Source organism: Bos javanicus, chromosome 25 (assembly GCF_032452875.1).
Source record: "Bos javanicus breed banteng chromosome 25, ARS-OSU_banteng_1.0, whole genome shotgun sequence".
NCBI lineage: Eukaryota > Metazoa > Chordata > Mammalia > Artiodactyla > Bovidae > Bos > Bos javanicus.
The window spans coordinates 21,637,488-21,655,980 of record NC_083892.1 but is presented as its reverse complement, the minus strand read 5'-3'; the positions used below and the strand labels follow the sequence as shown (position 1 = coordinate 21,655,980).

Sequence of the window (18,493 nt, the reverse complement as noted above, 5' to 3'; positions counted from 1 at the left end):
CAGGACCATCTCCTTTAGGATGGACTGGTTGGATCTCCTTAGAGTCCCTTGGACTGCAAGGAGATCCAACCAGTCCATCCTAAAGGAGATCAGTCCTGGGTGTTCATTGGAAGGACTGATGCTGAAGCTGAAACTCCAATACTTTGGCCACCTCATGCGAAGAGTTGACTCATTGGAAAAGGCCCTGATGCTGGGAGGGATTGGGGGCAGGAGGAGAAGGGGACGACAGAGGATGAGATGGCTGGATGGCATCACCAACTCGATGGACATGAGTTTGGGTAAACTCCGGGAGTTGGTGATGGACAGGGAGGCCTGGCGTGCTGCAATTCATGGGGTCGCAAAGAGTTGGACATGACTGAGCAACTGAACTGAACTGAGTACTGGAGTGGGTTGCCATTTCCTATTCCAGGGGACCTTCCCGACCCAGGGATCAAACCCGAATCTCTTGTGTCTCCTGCATTGGCAGGTAGATATTTAAGCTAACTCAAGGTGGCTTCTGCTGCATGCAACCAAACAACATTAGTAAAAGAGCCGTGGAAGAAACCCACACCTACCACAGATATCCCCTCTGCAACTGGTGACAACCGGTCTTTGCTCTACTGGGATGAGGCGTTAATATCCTTAAATAGGAACCAGTGAGTCAGTTTAGACTGTTCTTCCTCAGCCTGCACAGACGGTTCTCAGGCCTGCTTCTGTCTTTCGAAGTTACATCAAAAATCTATACAATAGCTCTTTAAATGTTAAGTGGAAGCCTAGCCTTTGAGCAAGACAGGTCAACTCTCAGACTCTGCCTTGTAAGCTGTTCTTTTCTCATTTGGAACATACACCCTAATTATTGAACACTTTCATCGTGAATGTAGAAGTTATAGACTACAGTGTTAAGTAATAAATAAGAGTCCTGGTGCCCTGCCAGATTGAGATAGGTAGTAGATATATGAGAGAGAGAGAGTCTGCACTGTTTATAGGCTGAATTGCCCCTGGTACTACTTATCCTTGAGAGATACAAATGAGCTCTGCTATCAGGTAATGATGCAATCGTACCATGATGCCAAGAGGGACGTTCAACCCTAACTGTTGCTTCACCTCCTCGAAGAGCCAGACAGTCTTGGAGCATCATCAGAACAGAAGGGTGGGGTGTCCCTGCCTGGAGTTATGTAAGACTAAGCAACCCAGGCTTTGAGAAGAGTGCAGCCAACTGTTATGTTGCTTTCTTGGAGCCAGGGAGACCAGACAATGCCAAGGAAAAGGAGGTGGGCCCTTTATCTGAAGACAGGGATGTCCCACTCCACTGGTGCTGAAGCAGGAAGTGAGTGGACCCCAGACTGGCAGAGCTAGGACTTCCCTCCTTGGGGGCCAAAGGTGAGTCTACCGATGGGCCAGAATCTTACCAGGAGCACTGAAGAGGCCCATGTGGGGACTAAGCTGATGGAGTATCTTAAGAGTGACCACATCCAGAAGCAACTATAGTTGCTTACAGTTATACCCAAGCCTTCACTCAGGTTTGATTCTAATCAAATTAAGCAGGATGCCTGAGTCCATGCTGGAGGTGAAGTGGCACCAAAAACAAGATCACAGAAGACAGTTACAGAAATTCCCAAAGTGATCTTCAGAGTTCTGCCAACAGTCTGGAATAAGATACTGAGCAGAGTTGACAAGGGGACACCAAAATGTGCTCAGAAAATGTGGCCTTGTATTTTCACAAGGGTGTATGTTTGTAGACATATCCTACCATACATGGGCTTTGTTGTCTGCTTTCTTCATTCATAATGACTATATAGTCCCATATCAATAACATTTTAATCAGATGACTTTTTATTGAAGTATAATTGATATACAGTGATGTACAGACTTTCTTTTTTAAATTAACTTATTTTTTAATTGAAGGATTAACTGCTTTACAGAATTTTGTTGCTTTCTGTCAAACCTCAACATGAATCAGCCATAGGTATATATGTCCCCCTCCCTCTTTTAAGCACACAGTTTCATGAGTTTTGAATACTGTGTGCATGTATACAGGTGCCAACTCAACAAGACACAGAAAGAACATTCCCATCACCCAGACATTGTAACATTTTAATCACCGTGCAGCCTCCTGTCATATGGAAATGTTTTACTTACATAAACCCTAATTTCCAGCCATTTAGATTGCTTCCAACTTTTTATAAATATATACATATATCCTTAAATAATTCCTTAGCAAAATTCTTAGGCTAAAAAGGTCATTAAGGCTTTTGATACATGTTGATAATTATCTCTTGAGGAAGACTACATTGGATTGGCCAAAAAGTGTACTTGGGTTTTTCATCATATCTTACAGAAGAATCCAAATGAACTTTTTGGCCAACCCAATATTCATTTACATTCATATCACCAGTAATATATTAGAGTGCACTTTCCCTCTCTTCCTCCTGTTCATGTTTTTTACTTTGAATCCTATTTCTTTTGATTTGTATTATTAAGATTATGTTCTATATGTATGTGTGGTTTTTGGGGGGGGCTATATCTTTGACTCTTTTATTTTTAACCTAGTACATTTCTTTCATACAATCCCTAGAATTGTACATTTCTCCAGTCTGATTAGTCTTTGCCTTTTAGTAGAGAATTTCAATCCACTTACACTGGGTTAGTTCCTGATGGCTCAAGCAGTAAAACATCCGTCTACAATGCAGGAAACACAGGTTCAATCCCTAGGTTGGGAAGATTCCTGGAGAAGGAAATGGCAACCCACTCCAGCATTCTTGTCTGGAGACTTCTATGGGCAGAGGCTACAGTCCATGGAGTCGCAAAGAGTTGGACACGACTGAGTGCACGTGCAAGGCAACTGATAAACTGAAATTTTTACTTCTGAGATTGCACAGTTCCTTGGCTAATTTTTATCTTGTTCTTACATTTTGTTACATTAACCAAAAATTTTCATTATTTTTATCTCTAAATTGTTTCTTTCATATTAAAAAAGTCTACTTGAACCAATATGTCTATGCCAAGAATTAAATAGTATCTTCAGCAATATGTGAACTGTGAACTTCCTGATGTTCAAGCTGGTTTTAGAAAAGGAAGAGGAACCAGAGATCAAATTGCCAACATCCGCTGGATCATGGAAAAAGCAAGAGAATTCCAGAAAAACATCTATTTCTGCCTTATTGACTATGCCAAAGCCTTTGACTGTGTGTATCACAATAAACGGTGGAAAAATCTGAAAGAGATGGGAATACCAGACCATCTGATCTGCCTCTTGAGAAATGTGTATGCAGGTCAGGAAGCAACAGTTAGAACTGGACATGGAACAACAGACTGGTTCCAAATAGGAAAAGGAGTTCGTCAAGGCTGTATATTGTCACCCTGCTTATTTAACTTATATGCAGAGTACATCATGAGAAACGCTGGACTGGAAGAAACACAAGCTGGAATCAAGATTGCCAGGAGAAATATCAATAACCTCAGATATGCTGACACCACCATCCTTATGGCAGAAAGTGAAGAGGAACTCAAAAGCCTCTTGATGAAAGTGAAAGTGGAGAGTGGAAAAGTTGGCTTAAAGCTCAACATTCAGAAAACGAAGATCATGGCATCCAGTCCCACCACTTCATGGGAAATAGATGGGGAAACAGTGGAAACAGTGTCAGACTTTATTTTTCTGGGCTCCAAAATCACTACAGATGGTGACTGTAGCCATGAAATTAAAAGATGCTCACTCCTTGGAAGGAAAGTTATGACCAACCTAGATAGCATATTCAAAAGCAGAGACATTACTTTGCCAACAAAGGTTCGTCTAGTCAAGGCTATGGTTTTTCCTGTGGTCATGTATGGATGTGAGAGTTGGACTGTGAAGAAGGCTGAGCGCCGAAGAATTGATGCTTTTGAACTGTGGTGTTGGAGAAGACTCTTGAGAGTCCCTTGGACTGCAAGGAGATCCAACCAGTCCATTCTGAAGGAGACCAGCCCTGGGATTTCTTTGGAAGGAATGATGCTTAAGCTGAAGCTCCAGTACTTTGGCCACCTCATGCGAAGAGTTGACTCATTAGAAAAGACTCTGATGCTGGGAGGGATTGAGGGCAGGAGAAGAAGGGGACGACAGAAGATAAGATGGCTGGATGGCATCACTGACTCGATGGACGTGAGTCTCAGTGAACTCCAGGAGTTGGTGATGGACGGGGAGGCCTGGCGTGCTGCGATTCATGGGGTCGCAAAGAGTCGGACATAACTGAGCGACTGATCTGATCTGATATGTTTTACTTAGGATCTTTAAATTTACACTCTAAGTTGACTACAGTTTAGTTTTGTAAGCCAGCTTTATTGGGTATGCTGGTTACCATGGTCAAGCTAGCTTATAACAATACAGTGTGGCAGCTATTTATTTTGTCAGCTCCTTCAAGTCTCCCATTCCTTCTTCTTATATGTTGTTCTCTGAGTCAGAGGGATGCTATATGGTCCAGGCGTGTTAAACTGTAAGAGTTCATTCCCCTAACAACTGAGGACCAACCAATCAGAACCCTTTCCTGGGACTGATTATGAATGCAGGAAGAAGGAAGGCCACTGTGTCAACTAGGTTTCCATCTTTCCCTAGGGTCAACAGGTTACCAGACATACTTACAGGCATGTCCTGTCTCCAGTAGGAGCAAATAAAGCAAGGACAAGTCAGCTGGGGTCCCAGCAGGAAACGAACGGCATATTCAAATTAGGAGACTTTAAGGCAGATTTCATTAAAAGGACTGTTTAGAAAAGCGTGGGCATGCTGTTGAGAAAGCAAGAGGGAGGGTGCAGTAACTGAGGGCCAGCACAAGCAGAGGGAAAAGGAGAGACTTTGGGAGGGAACAGCTGCAGACTGCCTTAGGAGGGGAACACGGTCAAAGGTAAAGCCAAGAAGACCTTATGACAAACACCCTGGGCTCACCCTCCAGTCTCCTATCAATCCCTCATCTTAAGCCCAACCAGAAGTCAGAGAGTAAGGGAACCCCCACTGATGCAGCCCTTACAGGTCAGTCTCTCAAGAAGAAAGCAGAGATGATCTGGAAGGACCAAGGAGACAGCTGGCACAGCAGACGAGGGCCAGCTGCAGAATGGTAGACTGCAAAATGGCCCCAAGTCCCCACGTCCCATGTGCATCTCTGCAACGAGACTTTGCAGCCCCTACTATCCAGAGGTGAAGTCTGTTTTTCCACCCCAAATCTGATCTTGGCCACAACCACTGTGACATAAAAAAAAGCTTGAAAGACACCTATGCTGTGGGGGCTTTCCTCTCTTGCTGTGCTTGGCACCCTGAGACCAGTGTGCAGATGAGCCTAAACTGATGGAGGAAAGGAGACCACATGGAGGAGGAACCAAGTGCCCAGGCAAGAGGCTGCCATGTGCCTGAGGCTACCCTAGGTGATCCTGCACCAGCCAAGTCACAGCTGACCAAATGGACGAGAGAGCTCAGCAGTGATCAGCTGAATAGGCCCAGATCAGAAGAATGCCCCAAGCAGCCCACACAATCACCAAACATAATAAACATTTTAAGCCACTAAATTTTGGGATGGTTTGTTACACAGCAAAGCTGACTGATACAGCCAATAATGAGAAAGCATCTTACAAGTACTGGATCCTCAGTTTCAGTATCTGAGACTCTTATCCCTGAAGCTTTTAATCCTTCTCAGTGTTCTTCCCATGAGCAAATCTCTTTATCTAATGCCAATTTGAGTTGGCTTTACTGCACTTTTGATTTTTTTAAATTGTGAACGTTTACTTTTTCTCTATAATTTGATATAGTTTAAAATGAACAGATTAAGTATAAGATAAACTACAAGGATATATTGTATAAGACAGGGCATATAGCCAATATTTTATAATAACTATAAATGGAGTATGGGCTTTCCTGGTAGCTCAGCTGGTAAAGAATCTATCTGCAATGCAGGAGACCCTGGTTCGATTCCTAGGTTAGGAAGATCCCCTGGAGAAGGGAATGGCTACCCACTCCAGTATTCATGGGCTTCCCTGGTGGCTCAGATGGTAAAGAATCTGCCTGCAATGTGGGAGACCTGGGTTTGATCCCTGGGTTGGGAAGATCCCCTGGAGGAGGGCATGGCAACCGACTCCAATATTCTTGCCTGGAGAACCCCCATGGACAAAGGAGCCTGGCCAGCTACAGTCCCTGGGGTTGCTAAGAGTCAGACACCACTAAGCAACTTAGCGTGTGTGTGTGTGCGCGCACACACACACACACACAAATGAAGTATAACCTTTAAAATTGTGAAGCATTATATTGTATACCTGTAATTTACATAATCTTATCCATCAGTTATACTTCAATAAAAAAGTAAAGCATGTCACAAAAAGGAAACAAAGATATTTTAAGACAACAGGCTCACTGTTATGAAAATCAAAATAAAATAAAATGAAGAGAAATTCTTCATTCTTCTAAAGTTTAAAATAATTTACCCATGAAGCCTATTATTCTGGAGCTTTGGGAGAAGAAAAGCAATGTTCTCATTTCTCTCGATTATTTGCCTGTTATGGTTTTCAATTTTTTCTTGAGATAAAATTGCCAATTTAAAATTTCCTTGAGAATCATCCCTTTCAACCAGATTTTCAAACCCATTAGCATTTATATGCATATTCTTTTAATATGTGAATTTAATATATTCTTTTTAAATTTTCTTTTATTTCTCTTTTATTAAGTCTTCAACATCTAATGCATGATTTATCATTTTTAATATATTTCTTCATAAAGTAAGACTTGATTAAGAAACACAAAACTCAACATTACTGCCTGCATCTTTCACTGAACTGATTTAGTGATGGAATCAGGAGGGTACAAGGCATAACAATGAGTTTTATTCAGTACTTTGACCATGAATGATAAGAAATTATTATTCCTAAAACCATAAAACACTGGAGGAGTTATCTTTAGACAAGCCAGCTAAAGAGTCCTTTTATACTTTTGTAATGCCTGGCACAGAACCTCTGCTCAACAAAGTTAGCTATTATTAGCTATTATTTCTTGGCAGGTCAGAGTGTAACCTGCACCCCTTCTTGAGTAGGAGAGATTCCTCCAGGGATAAATCATAATTTAGAAACCATTTTCCGAGTGCCTTCTTTGTGCCAGACACTATTCTGGCTGTGATTCAAGTAGCTTTTCATTGACTACTCACCCCGAACCTATGATTTATGTATTATTTGCCCCATTTTAAAGATACAAACTAAGATCACAGAACTGAAATAATTTTACCAAGATCAATGGAGCTGGGGACTTCAGCACTGGATTTTGACACCAAGGTTTTCTGGCTCCAGAGTCTAGGTTCTTTTTCTCAGCATTGTACTGCAAAATTTCAGGTTTTGTATAAAGTAATGGCAATGGAAAGGCTCCCCAGATGCTAGTGGTAAAGAACCTGCCTGCCAATGCAAGGGACGTAGAAGATTCAGGTTCAATCCCTGGGTCAGAAAGATCCCCTGGAGGAAGGCATGGCAACCCACTCTAGTATTCTTGCCTGGAGAAATCCATGGACAGAGGAGCCTGGTGGGCTACATGCAGTCCATGGTGTTGCAAAGAGTCGGACACAACTGAGTGACTTAGCACTCTCACAATGGAAATGAAAACACGAGTGCATGGTGTAGGTGGAGGAATGGAGAGAATTATCAGTACATCCACAATTAGGGAGATCAGTGGAAAGCCATCAGCTACCTGCACCAAAGGCTTAGGACGTGACAGGCACTGTGCTTAGCGCTTTCACACAATGGCTCTTTAATCCATCTGTGGTTAATCCTTTTGATGCTGATGTAGTTAGCTCTTTTTCATTTTAAGGATTTTTTTTTAATTATTACAATAGACCTATGTGGTTGGTACTAACATCCCAGTTTGTGGATAAAGAAACTGAGCCACAGAGAAGAAAAATGACCACCCGAGATCACCTCATGCGTAACTAACATGAACTAAGAAGGTATGACTGACTTCAGAGTCCACATCCTTAATCACCATTGTCTCTGGGTGTGTGTGTGTCTCAGCCACTCAGTCGTGTCCGATTCTTTGTGACCCCGTGAACGGTAGCCCACCAGGCTCCTCTGTCCATGGAATTCTCCAAGCAAAAATACTGGAGTGGATTGCCATTTCCTCCTCCAGGGGAACTTCCCAACCCAGGGATCAAACCCTTGTCTCCTGCATCTCCTGCACTGGCAAGCGGAGCCTTTACCACTGAGCCACTTGGGAAGCCCATTGTCTCTGGGAGTGATCCATAAACTGCCCAACTTTCCATTTGTCGTTGGAGGAGGCTAAGTCACTCAGGGAGCTGGGGCAGGGAATACAAGAGGCCTGTTGTCCTACTGAGGCCGTCTGACTCTCTGAACCACAGTGAGACCTGAGAGTCCTTTATGAAGCCCAGTGTGATGGCCTCCAGGGATTCTGTTCCACAGTGACCCCCTGAGTCAACAGGATCTGCGGTAGCTTGACCAGAGATTCTTTCCCCTCCCATGATGAGTGGTCTATTTCTTTACCACTTGAATTTGGGCTTGGCCATGAGACTACTTGGGGGGCTTCCCTGGTGGATCAGTGGTAAAGAATCTGCCTGCCAATGCAGGAGACACAGATTTGATCCCTGGCCCAGGAAGATCCCTTGGAGTAGAAAAGGGCAATCCACTCCAGTATTCTTGCTGGGAGAACACCATGGACAGAGGAACCTGCAGACTACAGTTCATGGGGTCACAAAGAGTCGGACACGACTGAGCTACTGAAGAATAACATGAGACTACTTGGTCCAGGGGGACATTGTCAGACATGATGCATGAGCTGGAAAAGCACTGATGCATTGGGATGTGCTCTTCTTAGAACCCTGAAACCACCATGTGAACAAACCAGAGCTGGTCAGCTGGAGGATGAGAAGCCATGTGGAGAAGAATCAAGGCACCTAGGCCCACAGCCAGCTCGCTGCCAGTCATGTGAATGGGGCCAGCCTAGATCATCCAGCCACCAGGCAGACACAAGCAAGAATCCCTTAATCTTTGTGCCCAGGGCAAGTCCTGCACTTGACTTATCCTAGTCCAAGCCCTCAGAGACAAGCTTCTCTTTCTAATTCTGAGAAGATCTCAGAACCAGTAGGATCCCTACAGATGATCAGACGTAGCACCCAGGAACTCTGCCATGTTTTGAGGTCCTCCAGTGGTGGGTGCCCATATGTATTGTCTATTCCCATTGGCATTGAATGGTTGGGTCAGTAGCTGGGTTCACTGGGACAGAGCTTGATTCATAAAATTCCCATCAGGTAGCCTAATATGCCATGATAGAGATCTAGAAGGCTGCCAACCACACAAAGATCTACTAATACCCAGAATATTCCTCAGCTCAGGTTGGACTTGGAATAGCAGAGGGCAGAAGACAAGGACAATTCCTTTCTCACAAATGGAGGCAGCACTTTTCTAGTCCATGAGCTCGCTGCATACCTGCTCCTCCAAGGTCATACAAGAGGAGGGCACCCCTCCTGATCTGCATGAGCCTCAGAGAGCCTGGCCAGGTAGGCGAACAGGTGTGGCCAGATATTTAATCATGTCTCCAACCATGGACAGAAAAAGGTCAATGAACAAAGTCAACCCAGTTCAGGAGTCTGGATCAATTCATCATCCTTGGTGCCAACTGGCCTTCTTGGAACTGTGTCCAGAGATTGGCTGCCAAATCTATGCATGCCGGCTGTAGGGAGGACTGCCTGCTCTCCCCATGCCCAAGGCAATGAATGACTACACTGTTCCATTCACACAGAGCAGGGTCTCCTACAACTTATGGCGCCTACACATGCCTAGGAAGGACGACTGCCAGGTGGCAGGCAGAGGACCTATTCATTCAGCAGACTTCCCTGGTAGACATCTGTCCTCATTGTCTACCCAGCACACATTCACTGTTATTCATTACCATTGTCATTATCATCTTCAATATGTACCAGACACTGTCCTAAACATACACACCAGATATTCCGACCAAGGTTATCAGGTAGGGACAACTGTTCTATTCATTTTCAATTGAGCGATCTAAAGCATAAATGCACTGGAGTACTTTGCCCAAGGTCAAGCATACCTGAGCCTCGAAATGCTGGCTCCGTCCATAGTGTGATTTTAACCAGTACACAATACCGCTTCTCTCATTTTCCTTCAAGGGACCGATCACCTCTCTCCCACTCTCAGACCTCTCCAGGGGTAAGACCATACCAGGCGTGCCAATCAGCATAACCATCCTCAGTCACATATGGCCCAGGATTTACTGAGACGTTAGCTCTTGTCACTAGAATTGCAGCACTGACAAGACATGAAGACTAAAGGTACCACGGCCAACATGCTCCCATAGGAGAAAAGCCTTCTTGAAACAGAAACCAGAAGAAAACAGAAGAAACCAGAAGAAAACTGAGCCAAGAACTGGAGAAAGAGATCCCTGAAGATCTCATTTCAGCACCTTGATTCACTGGGTCGAGCTTTTCAGTTTCAGGGACCAAAATTTCCCTTTCCACATAAAATAGTTTGAGCTCCTTCTCCCTCAGGCAACATAAAAAGCCAAGGAATAAAGAGGGGCTATGGGAAACAGCATCCTCCTGGCTGCTTTCTGAGTATCACGCCTCGATCTGCATGAACATTCAGAGCTGCATAATGGAAGCAGGCTGTCCCCCAAACTTACCTTCTCTCCTGGGTACACGGGAAGGAACTGCACTAAAAGGGTCAGGGAGTGTGATCTGAGAGAACATGAAGAATGGTCCCATCCTCGTCTCTGCAAATAGGCCTGTGAGGGTTTTGGTTGTTCTCTGTTGCCTGGAGTTCCTAAACCCAAATAGCACAGTCTGCAAAACAACAGCAGTATCAGCTCTAGAGTGTGCATGGCCTGCCCCTGATCTGCAGCAAAATGGCAGATGACCACTTTTAGAAGGCTAGCAAGAGCACATGCAACAACAGAAGGTAGTGACTACCCACTTCGAGCAAGCTGAGATCAGCTGTCCACTCTAAGTGATCAAGACAAGACCAGTGGGAGACAAAGCCAGTGGGGAAAATTCCAGGAAGGTGAACCAAAGCAGGAACCAAATAAGAGAACTGGGGATGACAGACATACAGAGTTCATGACTGGGCCAACAGCACTGCGTGCGTGGTGGAAGGGCCAGGACAGCTTCAGCTGCATGGAAAAGAATACCCTTACTTTACCAGTAAGAGGTGCTTCTTATCTCACATACACAGTCTGAGCATAAGAGAACTCAGCGTTGGCTCAGCAGTTCATCAACGTCATCCATGACCCAGGTTCCTTTAACTCTTCCACTCAGCCATGCTCAGGATGTCAGTCATAGCTTTCTCATTGACCCTAAGGGTTGCCACAACTCCATGCATTCATTATGTGCCCACTCAAAAATGTCCACCAGAACAAAGAAAGGAGTATCTTCCTTTATCAGAAAGGAATGTCTTTCCTAGAAGCCCTGCTCAGACTTCCCCTCGGGTCCCACTGAGCAGAACTGGGTCACGTGCTCATTCACTAGCTACAAAGGAGCCTGCGAAAGCAAGCAGCAGGCATTTTCAGCTTTATACTAAGAGGTGGCCTTTGCCAGAAAGAAGAGTGAGGGTGAGGAATGGCTGTTGGATAGGTGATCCACATGTACCTCAAACTTTAGGTAAACTTGTACCAAGACTTTAGCCACAGAGCACTCATACACAGCACTCAGGCTGTCATTCACTTAATATTTTCCTTAAGTCAATTTATCTTTTTCAATTTTTATTTATTTATTTTTGGCCATACCACACAGCATATGGGATCTTAGTTCCCCAACCAGGGATTAAACCTGTACCCCCTGCACTGCAAGTGTGAATTCTTAACCACTGGACTGCCAGGGAAGTCCCTATCTTTTGAAAGGAAAGTGAAAATGAAAGTCCCTCAGTCATGTCTGACTCTTCCTGACCCCATAGACTATACAGTTCATGGCATTCGCCAGGCCAGAATACTGGGTAGCCTTTCCTTTCTCCAGGGGATCTTCCCAACCCAGGGATCAAACCCAGGTCTCCCACACTGTGGGTGAATTCTTTACCAGCTGAGCCACAAGGAAGCCCTATCTTTTGTTTAACTCTAAACACCTTTACTTACGTAGGAAATTTTAAATCCTCACCATAAATGACAAACCACTACTAGATACATTTTTCAAACCATATTAAAATAAAGCAATAATGATCAAAACAGTTTATTTGTCAGTTTTACCCAGGAGCATCCCTTATCCCTCAACAGTAATCACAGTTTGGGTTAAACGGAGCAGGAAAATCTCACTTCCTCCTAATTCTGGGGCCCTGACAAAGAGTTCACAATTTAACCCTTGCTCATCAACCCCATGCCTCAGCCATAAAGATGAAGACATTGTGCTAAATCATAGAAGGGAAACTGGTTTCTTGAAGTCATGCACCCCTCTCAAAATGTTTTGTTTTTTTTCCCATTAAGATGAAAATAGTCTCAGAGGCCGTAGGGACCGTGACATCCTGACTTTTTGTCTCAGTATACTCATAGTCACCCAAAAGGATGCACTGACTATGGACAGAGAGAGGTGACCAGCGCCTGTTACTTACGTCAGAGGCTGGGCCCTTGTCAGCGCCCGGGCAGGAGAAGGTGACAAATTCATGGCACCGCTTGTGCACGACAAAACAGCAGACTGCAAAAGAGAAAATGAGGGTAGGAGGGAAGGGAGAGGGGAAGTGGAGAACAGGAAGGGAGGGGAAGAGAGGAAGACACATTAGGCCTGAACTTTATACTCAAAGGCTTTATAATCAGATAAACAATGCCTTCAGTTTCTGCCACTTGTCTTCTATTGAAGTCAAACTCCTGGGTACACCGTGTTACAACTTGCAAATTACTAATTATGTTGACTACTATGGATGAAATAGTACTGACAACTACACTTAGAGAATCTACAACACAAAAAGTGAACCCTAGGATAAACAATGGCTTTTAGTTAATAACCATGTATCAATATTGGCCCATCAATTGTAACAAATGTACCACACTAATGCAAGATTCTTTAAAAGTGCTTTCCACATATTAATTCACTTAATATTCCTAACAACACTCTAAGGCATGTTATTTCATTTTTTCACATTGTTTAATATTATTTTCCATTATGACTTATAATAGGGTATTGAATATAGTTCTCTTCATGTTTTAATTGAGATGTAATTGATATAACCTTATATTAAGTTCAGGTGTAAAACATAATGATTCCATATATACATTTATAAATGATCATCACTATAAGTCATGAATATCCATCACCACACATAGTTGTAAGTTTTTTTCTTGTGATAAGATTTTTTAAGATTTACTCTCTTAGTGACTTCCAAATATACACTGCATGCTCAGTCGTTGCGTCCGGCTCTTCTGTAACCCCGTGGACAGTAGGTCGCCAGGCTCCTCTGTCTGTGGGATTCCCAGTAAGAACACTCGAGCGGGTATCCATGCCCTCCTCCAGCGGATCTTCCCAACCCAGGGATGGAACACGTCTCCTGCCTTGGCAGGCAGATTCTTTACCATTGAGCCCCCAGGGAAGCCCAAAGACACACTACAGTACTACTAACTATAGTCACCATGCTATTTATTGCATCCCCTGAACTTATTTATTTTGACCACTTTCATCCATGTCACCCGCTCCCGACCCTAATCTCTGGCAACCACCAATCTGTTCTCTGTATCCACAAGTTCACTTCTTGGTTTTGGTGTTTTGGGTTTCCTTTTTTTTTTTTTTTTTTAAGATCCCACATACAAGTGAGTTAACATGGTATTTCTCTTTCTCTTTCTGATTTATGTCACTTGCAAACATTAATAACGGGGGAACTAGGGTGGAAATGAAGTTGAGGGAATGTACAGAAACTGTATTTTAGTTTTTCTATATGCCTAAAACTGCTCAAAACACCAACAATAAATGAACAAAAATAAAAAACTGCAGGAGGAAAATAGCAGGGCAGAGGAGGAACATAATAAAGAGATTTTAAGAAGGTGTTAACTAAACACAATATGTAGATGTTGTTTGGGTCCTAATTTAAATGAACTAACAGTTTTTTAATAATTGTGAGATAATCAGAAAAATGAATGGCTGATTTTTTGAAAATATGAGGGAATTTTTGTTATTGGTATTAGGGAATTATAATTTTTTATATAATAAGGGTATTATGATTTTTTTGTTATTCTTACTTCTAAGGATACATCCTATAATCTTTATGAATAAAGTGATTCAATTCAAAATAATTCAACATGACAGAAAGGAGACAGAAAGGGTAATAGATGGGAAAGAAACATTAGTCTTGACTGATTATTAGTGAACCTGGGGATAATTCCCCAGCAGCCCAGTGGTTAGGACCCTGTGGTTCCACTGCCGAAGACTCAGGTTCAATCCCTGCTCAGGGAACCAAGATTCCACAAGATGGCAAAGCTAAAAAGAAGAGTTCCAAAGGGGTCAATTTCTTTCTCCTTTTCCTGTTATGATTTATTGCATTTTGTAAGTAATATATGCTTTGTATAAAGACATCTGTGTCAAACAGCATGTATATGTTTGTTGTGAGTAGGGAAGTCCTCTGTGCCCATAAGTCTGTGAATGTTGAGAGTAACATATGAAAGTGAAAGTGAAGTCTCTCAGTCATGCCCGACTCTTTGTTACCCCATGGACTGTAGCATACCAGGTTCCTCTGTCCATGGGGTTTTCTAGGCAAGAGTAGTGGAGTGGGCTGCCATCTCCTTCCCCAGGGGATCTTCCCAACCCAGGGATCGAACCCGGGTCTCCCACATTGCAGACAGGCACCATCTGAGCCACCAGGGAAGCCCTACATGAGTAATACGTGAGCAGTGGCCAAAAAATGCCAGTGATGGTTATCGCTGAGCAATAGGACTACAGATTATTTTTACTGACAACCTTACATCCATATTGTTTGAAATGTTGACAAAAGAGTATATGCTAATTACATAATATCAAGGGAAATAAGCCTACTTTCATTTTGAAACAAAGAGTCAAAGAAAAACAAAGATTGGGAAATGAAAAATATGATTGCCCAAACTGGAAAGTCAGTGGTTGGGCTGATACAAAATGGAGAACAACTAAGGAGGAACTTAGCAAATTGGAAGTCTAATTTGAGTGATTTCCCCAGAATTTTGCAAAAAAAAAAAAAAAGGCAAGAAAGAATAAAAGAAATGACTCAAAACATGTAGAATAGATCTCAAAATTCTAATATCTATACAGAAGGATGTTCAGGAAAGAACAGAAAGAAAAGTAAAGAAGGTGTAATTGAAGAAAATGAAAGGAAATTCTCTAAAGATTAAGAAGAATTTGAGCCATGAAATTGAAAGAAACTATCAAGTGTCATTAGATACGAATAAAAAGAAAAATGACTAACAGTGAGAATTACCAAGGCTCCTTGGAAGGAAAGTTATGACCAACCTAGATAGCATATTCAAAAGCAGAGACATTACTTTGCCAACAAAGGTCCGTCTAGTCAAGGCTATGGTTTTTCCAGTGGTCATGTATGGATGTGAGAGTTGGGCTGTGAAGAAAGTTGAGCACAGAAGAATTGATGCTTTTGAACTGTGGTGTTGGAGAAGACTCTTGAGAGTCCCTTGGACTATAAGGAGATCCAACCAGTCCATTCTAAAGGAGACCAGTCCTGGGTATTCTTTGGAAGGAATGATGCTAAAGCTGAAACTCCAGTACTTTGGCCACCTCATGCAAAGAGTTGACTCATTGGAAAAGACTCTGATGCTGGGAGGGATTGGGGGCAGGAGGAGAAGGGGACGACAGAGGATGAGATGGCTGGATGGCATCACTGACTCGATGGACGTGAGTCTGAGTGAACTCCGGGAGTTGGTGATGGACAGGGAGGCCTGGCGTGCTGTGATTCATGGGGTCGCAAAGAGTCGGACACAACTGAGCGACTGAACTGAACTGACTGAGATATCACTGTGAGGACGTGTCCAGCAAGGAAAGGAAGAGAAGACGGGAAAGTTACTGACAAAGGAACAAAAATAATTTTAACATCAGATTTCTCATCTGCAACTCTGCATTCTAGGATACAATGGAGGCACTTCCAACAGTTAAGAGTTCGCCTTCTAATGCAGGGGGGTGAGTTCGATCTCTGATTAGGGAGCTGAGATTCCACATGCCTCGCGGCCAAAAGACCAAACCATAAGACAGAAGCAATACTGTAACAAATTCAATAAAGACTTTTAAAATGGTCCCCATAAAAAAAATCTTTAAAAAATTTAACTAAATTGATTGTGGCAATAATTTTTTAAAAACTAAAAAAAAATAGAATACAATGGAGCAACATTTTCAAAGGTTTAGGAAAAGTCATTTGAACCTAAAATCCCATACACAGTCAATCGAGCATTCAAGTGAAAGAACAAAATAAAGACATTTCCAAAATACAAGAACTTGGAAATTTTACTTCCCACAAAGAAGTAATAGAGAATATACACTCCACAAAAAAAACCCAACAAAATGAATAAAAGAGGCATAAAACAGTGGTGAAAGAACAAAGAGAAAAGCAAGGTGAGGGTTGGGGGACAAGTCTTAAGAGACAGGGACGGGAAAAAGACTACAAAGTTGCAGCATGCTAAGATCCTTGTCTTATTCCTCAAGAGTTAATAGGTATGGAGAAACTGCATTTTCACCTCATGCGAAGAGTTGACTCATTGGAAAAGACTCTGATACTGGGAGGGATTGGGGGCTGGAGGAGAAGGGGACGACAGGATGAGATGGCTGAATGGCATCACTGACTCGATGGACGTGAGTCTCAGTGAACTCCGGGAGTTGGTGATGGACAGGGAGGCCTGGCGTGCTGCAATTCATGGGGTCGCAAAGAGTTGGACACGACTGAGTGACTGAACTGAACTGACTGAAGCTGAAATAGTGTGCTAACAAGAATAACTTGCAGACTACCAAAAGAAAAAAAACTGGACAAAGAAAACTTAGTCCAACTACATTTCAAAAGGCCTTCCCATATGATCCAAATTCCTATCTATACCATTCTTTTCTCTTTACTTTTATCTGGCATCATATGCACTTTAAACTTCCATCGATTTGTAATTTTTTTTGTATCTGAAATGACATGGGAATTTAACTTGCCATTTTTTTCCCCAAATAGGTAATCAATTGTGCCAGCATCTTTTATTGAATAATTCATCCCCTCATCACTGATTTCAAACGCCAACCTAATTATGTACTAAATAATTATATACACTGGGGTCTATCTTTGGGCCTGCAGTTCTGTTCCACTGATCTGTCTTATAATAAAGAAATATGGGATTTAATTATAGTAGCTTTATAATATGTTATATCGTGGCAGGGCAAGTCTTCTTTCATTATCCTTATTTTCAACATTCTACTGGCAATCATTCCAAGTTCCAAGTGAACTTTAGAATCAGTTTATCAAGCTTTTGAAAATACCAATGGAATTTTTATTGTATTTAGTCAACTCCCTACCCTCACCCCCAGAAAAAAATTTATTGGGACTTTGATAATTGACACTTGCATAACAATGAGTACTTCTATCAGGAATAGAGTGCCCCCTTGCTAAAATTTTATTTTATGTATCCCAGTATTTAATTTTCTCTATGAATGTGTGTGTGCTAAGTTGCTTCAGTCGTGTCCGATTCTTTGCAACCCTATGGATTCTGTAGCCCTCCAGGCTCCTCTGTCCACGGAATTCTCTGTGCAAAAATACTAGAGTGGGTTGCCATGACCTCCAGGGGATCTTCCCAATCCAGGGATCAAATCCATGTCTCTTATGTCTCCTGAATTGGCAGCTGGATTCTTTACCACTAGTGCCACCTGGGAAGCCCACTTTTCTCTATAGTTCTACATATTTATAACTTCGTATTATCTGAGAAGTCCTACTTCTCTGCTATTGTGATTTTGACATCTTTTCCATTTTGTTTGCCGAGTGGTTATCATTTACAAATAGGAAAGCAATAAATTTTCAGAGTATTTATTCTCTAAGTATTTTTAAAATTCATGAGAGTTGCTGTGGGATTTCAGTTGCTTCCTTTGAGTTTTCCAGGTAGAGAATCATGTTATCCCCAGTAATAACATTTTTCTTTCCTCCTCCCTGATAGATATGCCTCTTGTGTTTCCCTTTATATGTCCATATGTAAAATTCCCAGAGCAATGTGGAATAAAAGAGATGACGAGCAAACAGTCCTATCCAGCTTAGCGCTTTTACCGGCTTTATTTCTCCCTCACGCTCTTCTCAAACTAACTTTGGGAATTTATATTTTCCTTTGGAATGATCCACAGTGGTCTCCTCTGTGTGTTTCAACTGCATCATCTTATCTGGCATGGTGCCAGGCCCTTTCTCAAGCTTTCGTCTATTATATTGTTGGGGAGTCTCTCTCTCTTTATTTTTTTTCAGAGGTTTGTCTTCCTTAGTGTCCATTTTATTATTCTTTCATTTTAAAGAAGCAAATGATGGATATACTTATCAATTCTACTGTTTCTTTCTTACTTGTTAGTTTTACTGCTATTTGTCCTACTTATTTTATGTGTACTTGTTC

General features: G+C 42.4%; 1 protein-coding gene across 3 annotated transcripts in view; it reads right to left on the bottom strand.

Annotated features, from left to right (window-relative positions):
* The window catches only part of PRKCB (protein kinase C beta), a 375,130-nt gene that overhangs the window by 197,951 nt on the left and 158,686 nt on the right, over window positions 1-18,493 (bottom strand). For all 3 annotated transcript variants that reach the window (XM_061401446.1, XM_061401448.1, XM_061401449.1), the window contains one exon: window positions 12,532-12,614. In XM_061401446.1, coding sequence (XP_061257430.1) covers window positions 12,532-12,614 — 83 coding nt within the window. The remainder of the gene's footprint in view (window positions 1-12,531; window positions 12,615-18,493) is intronic.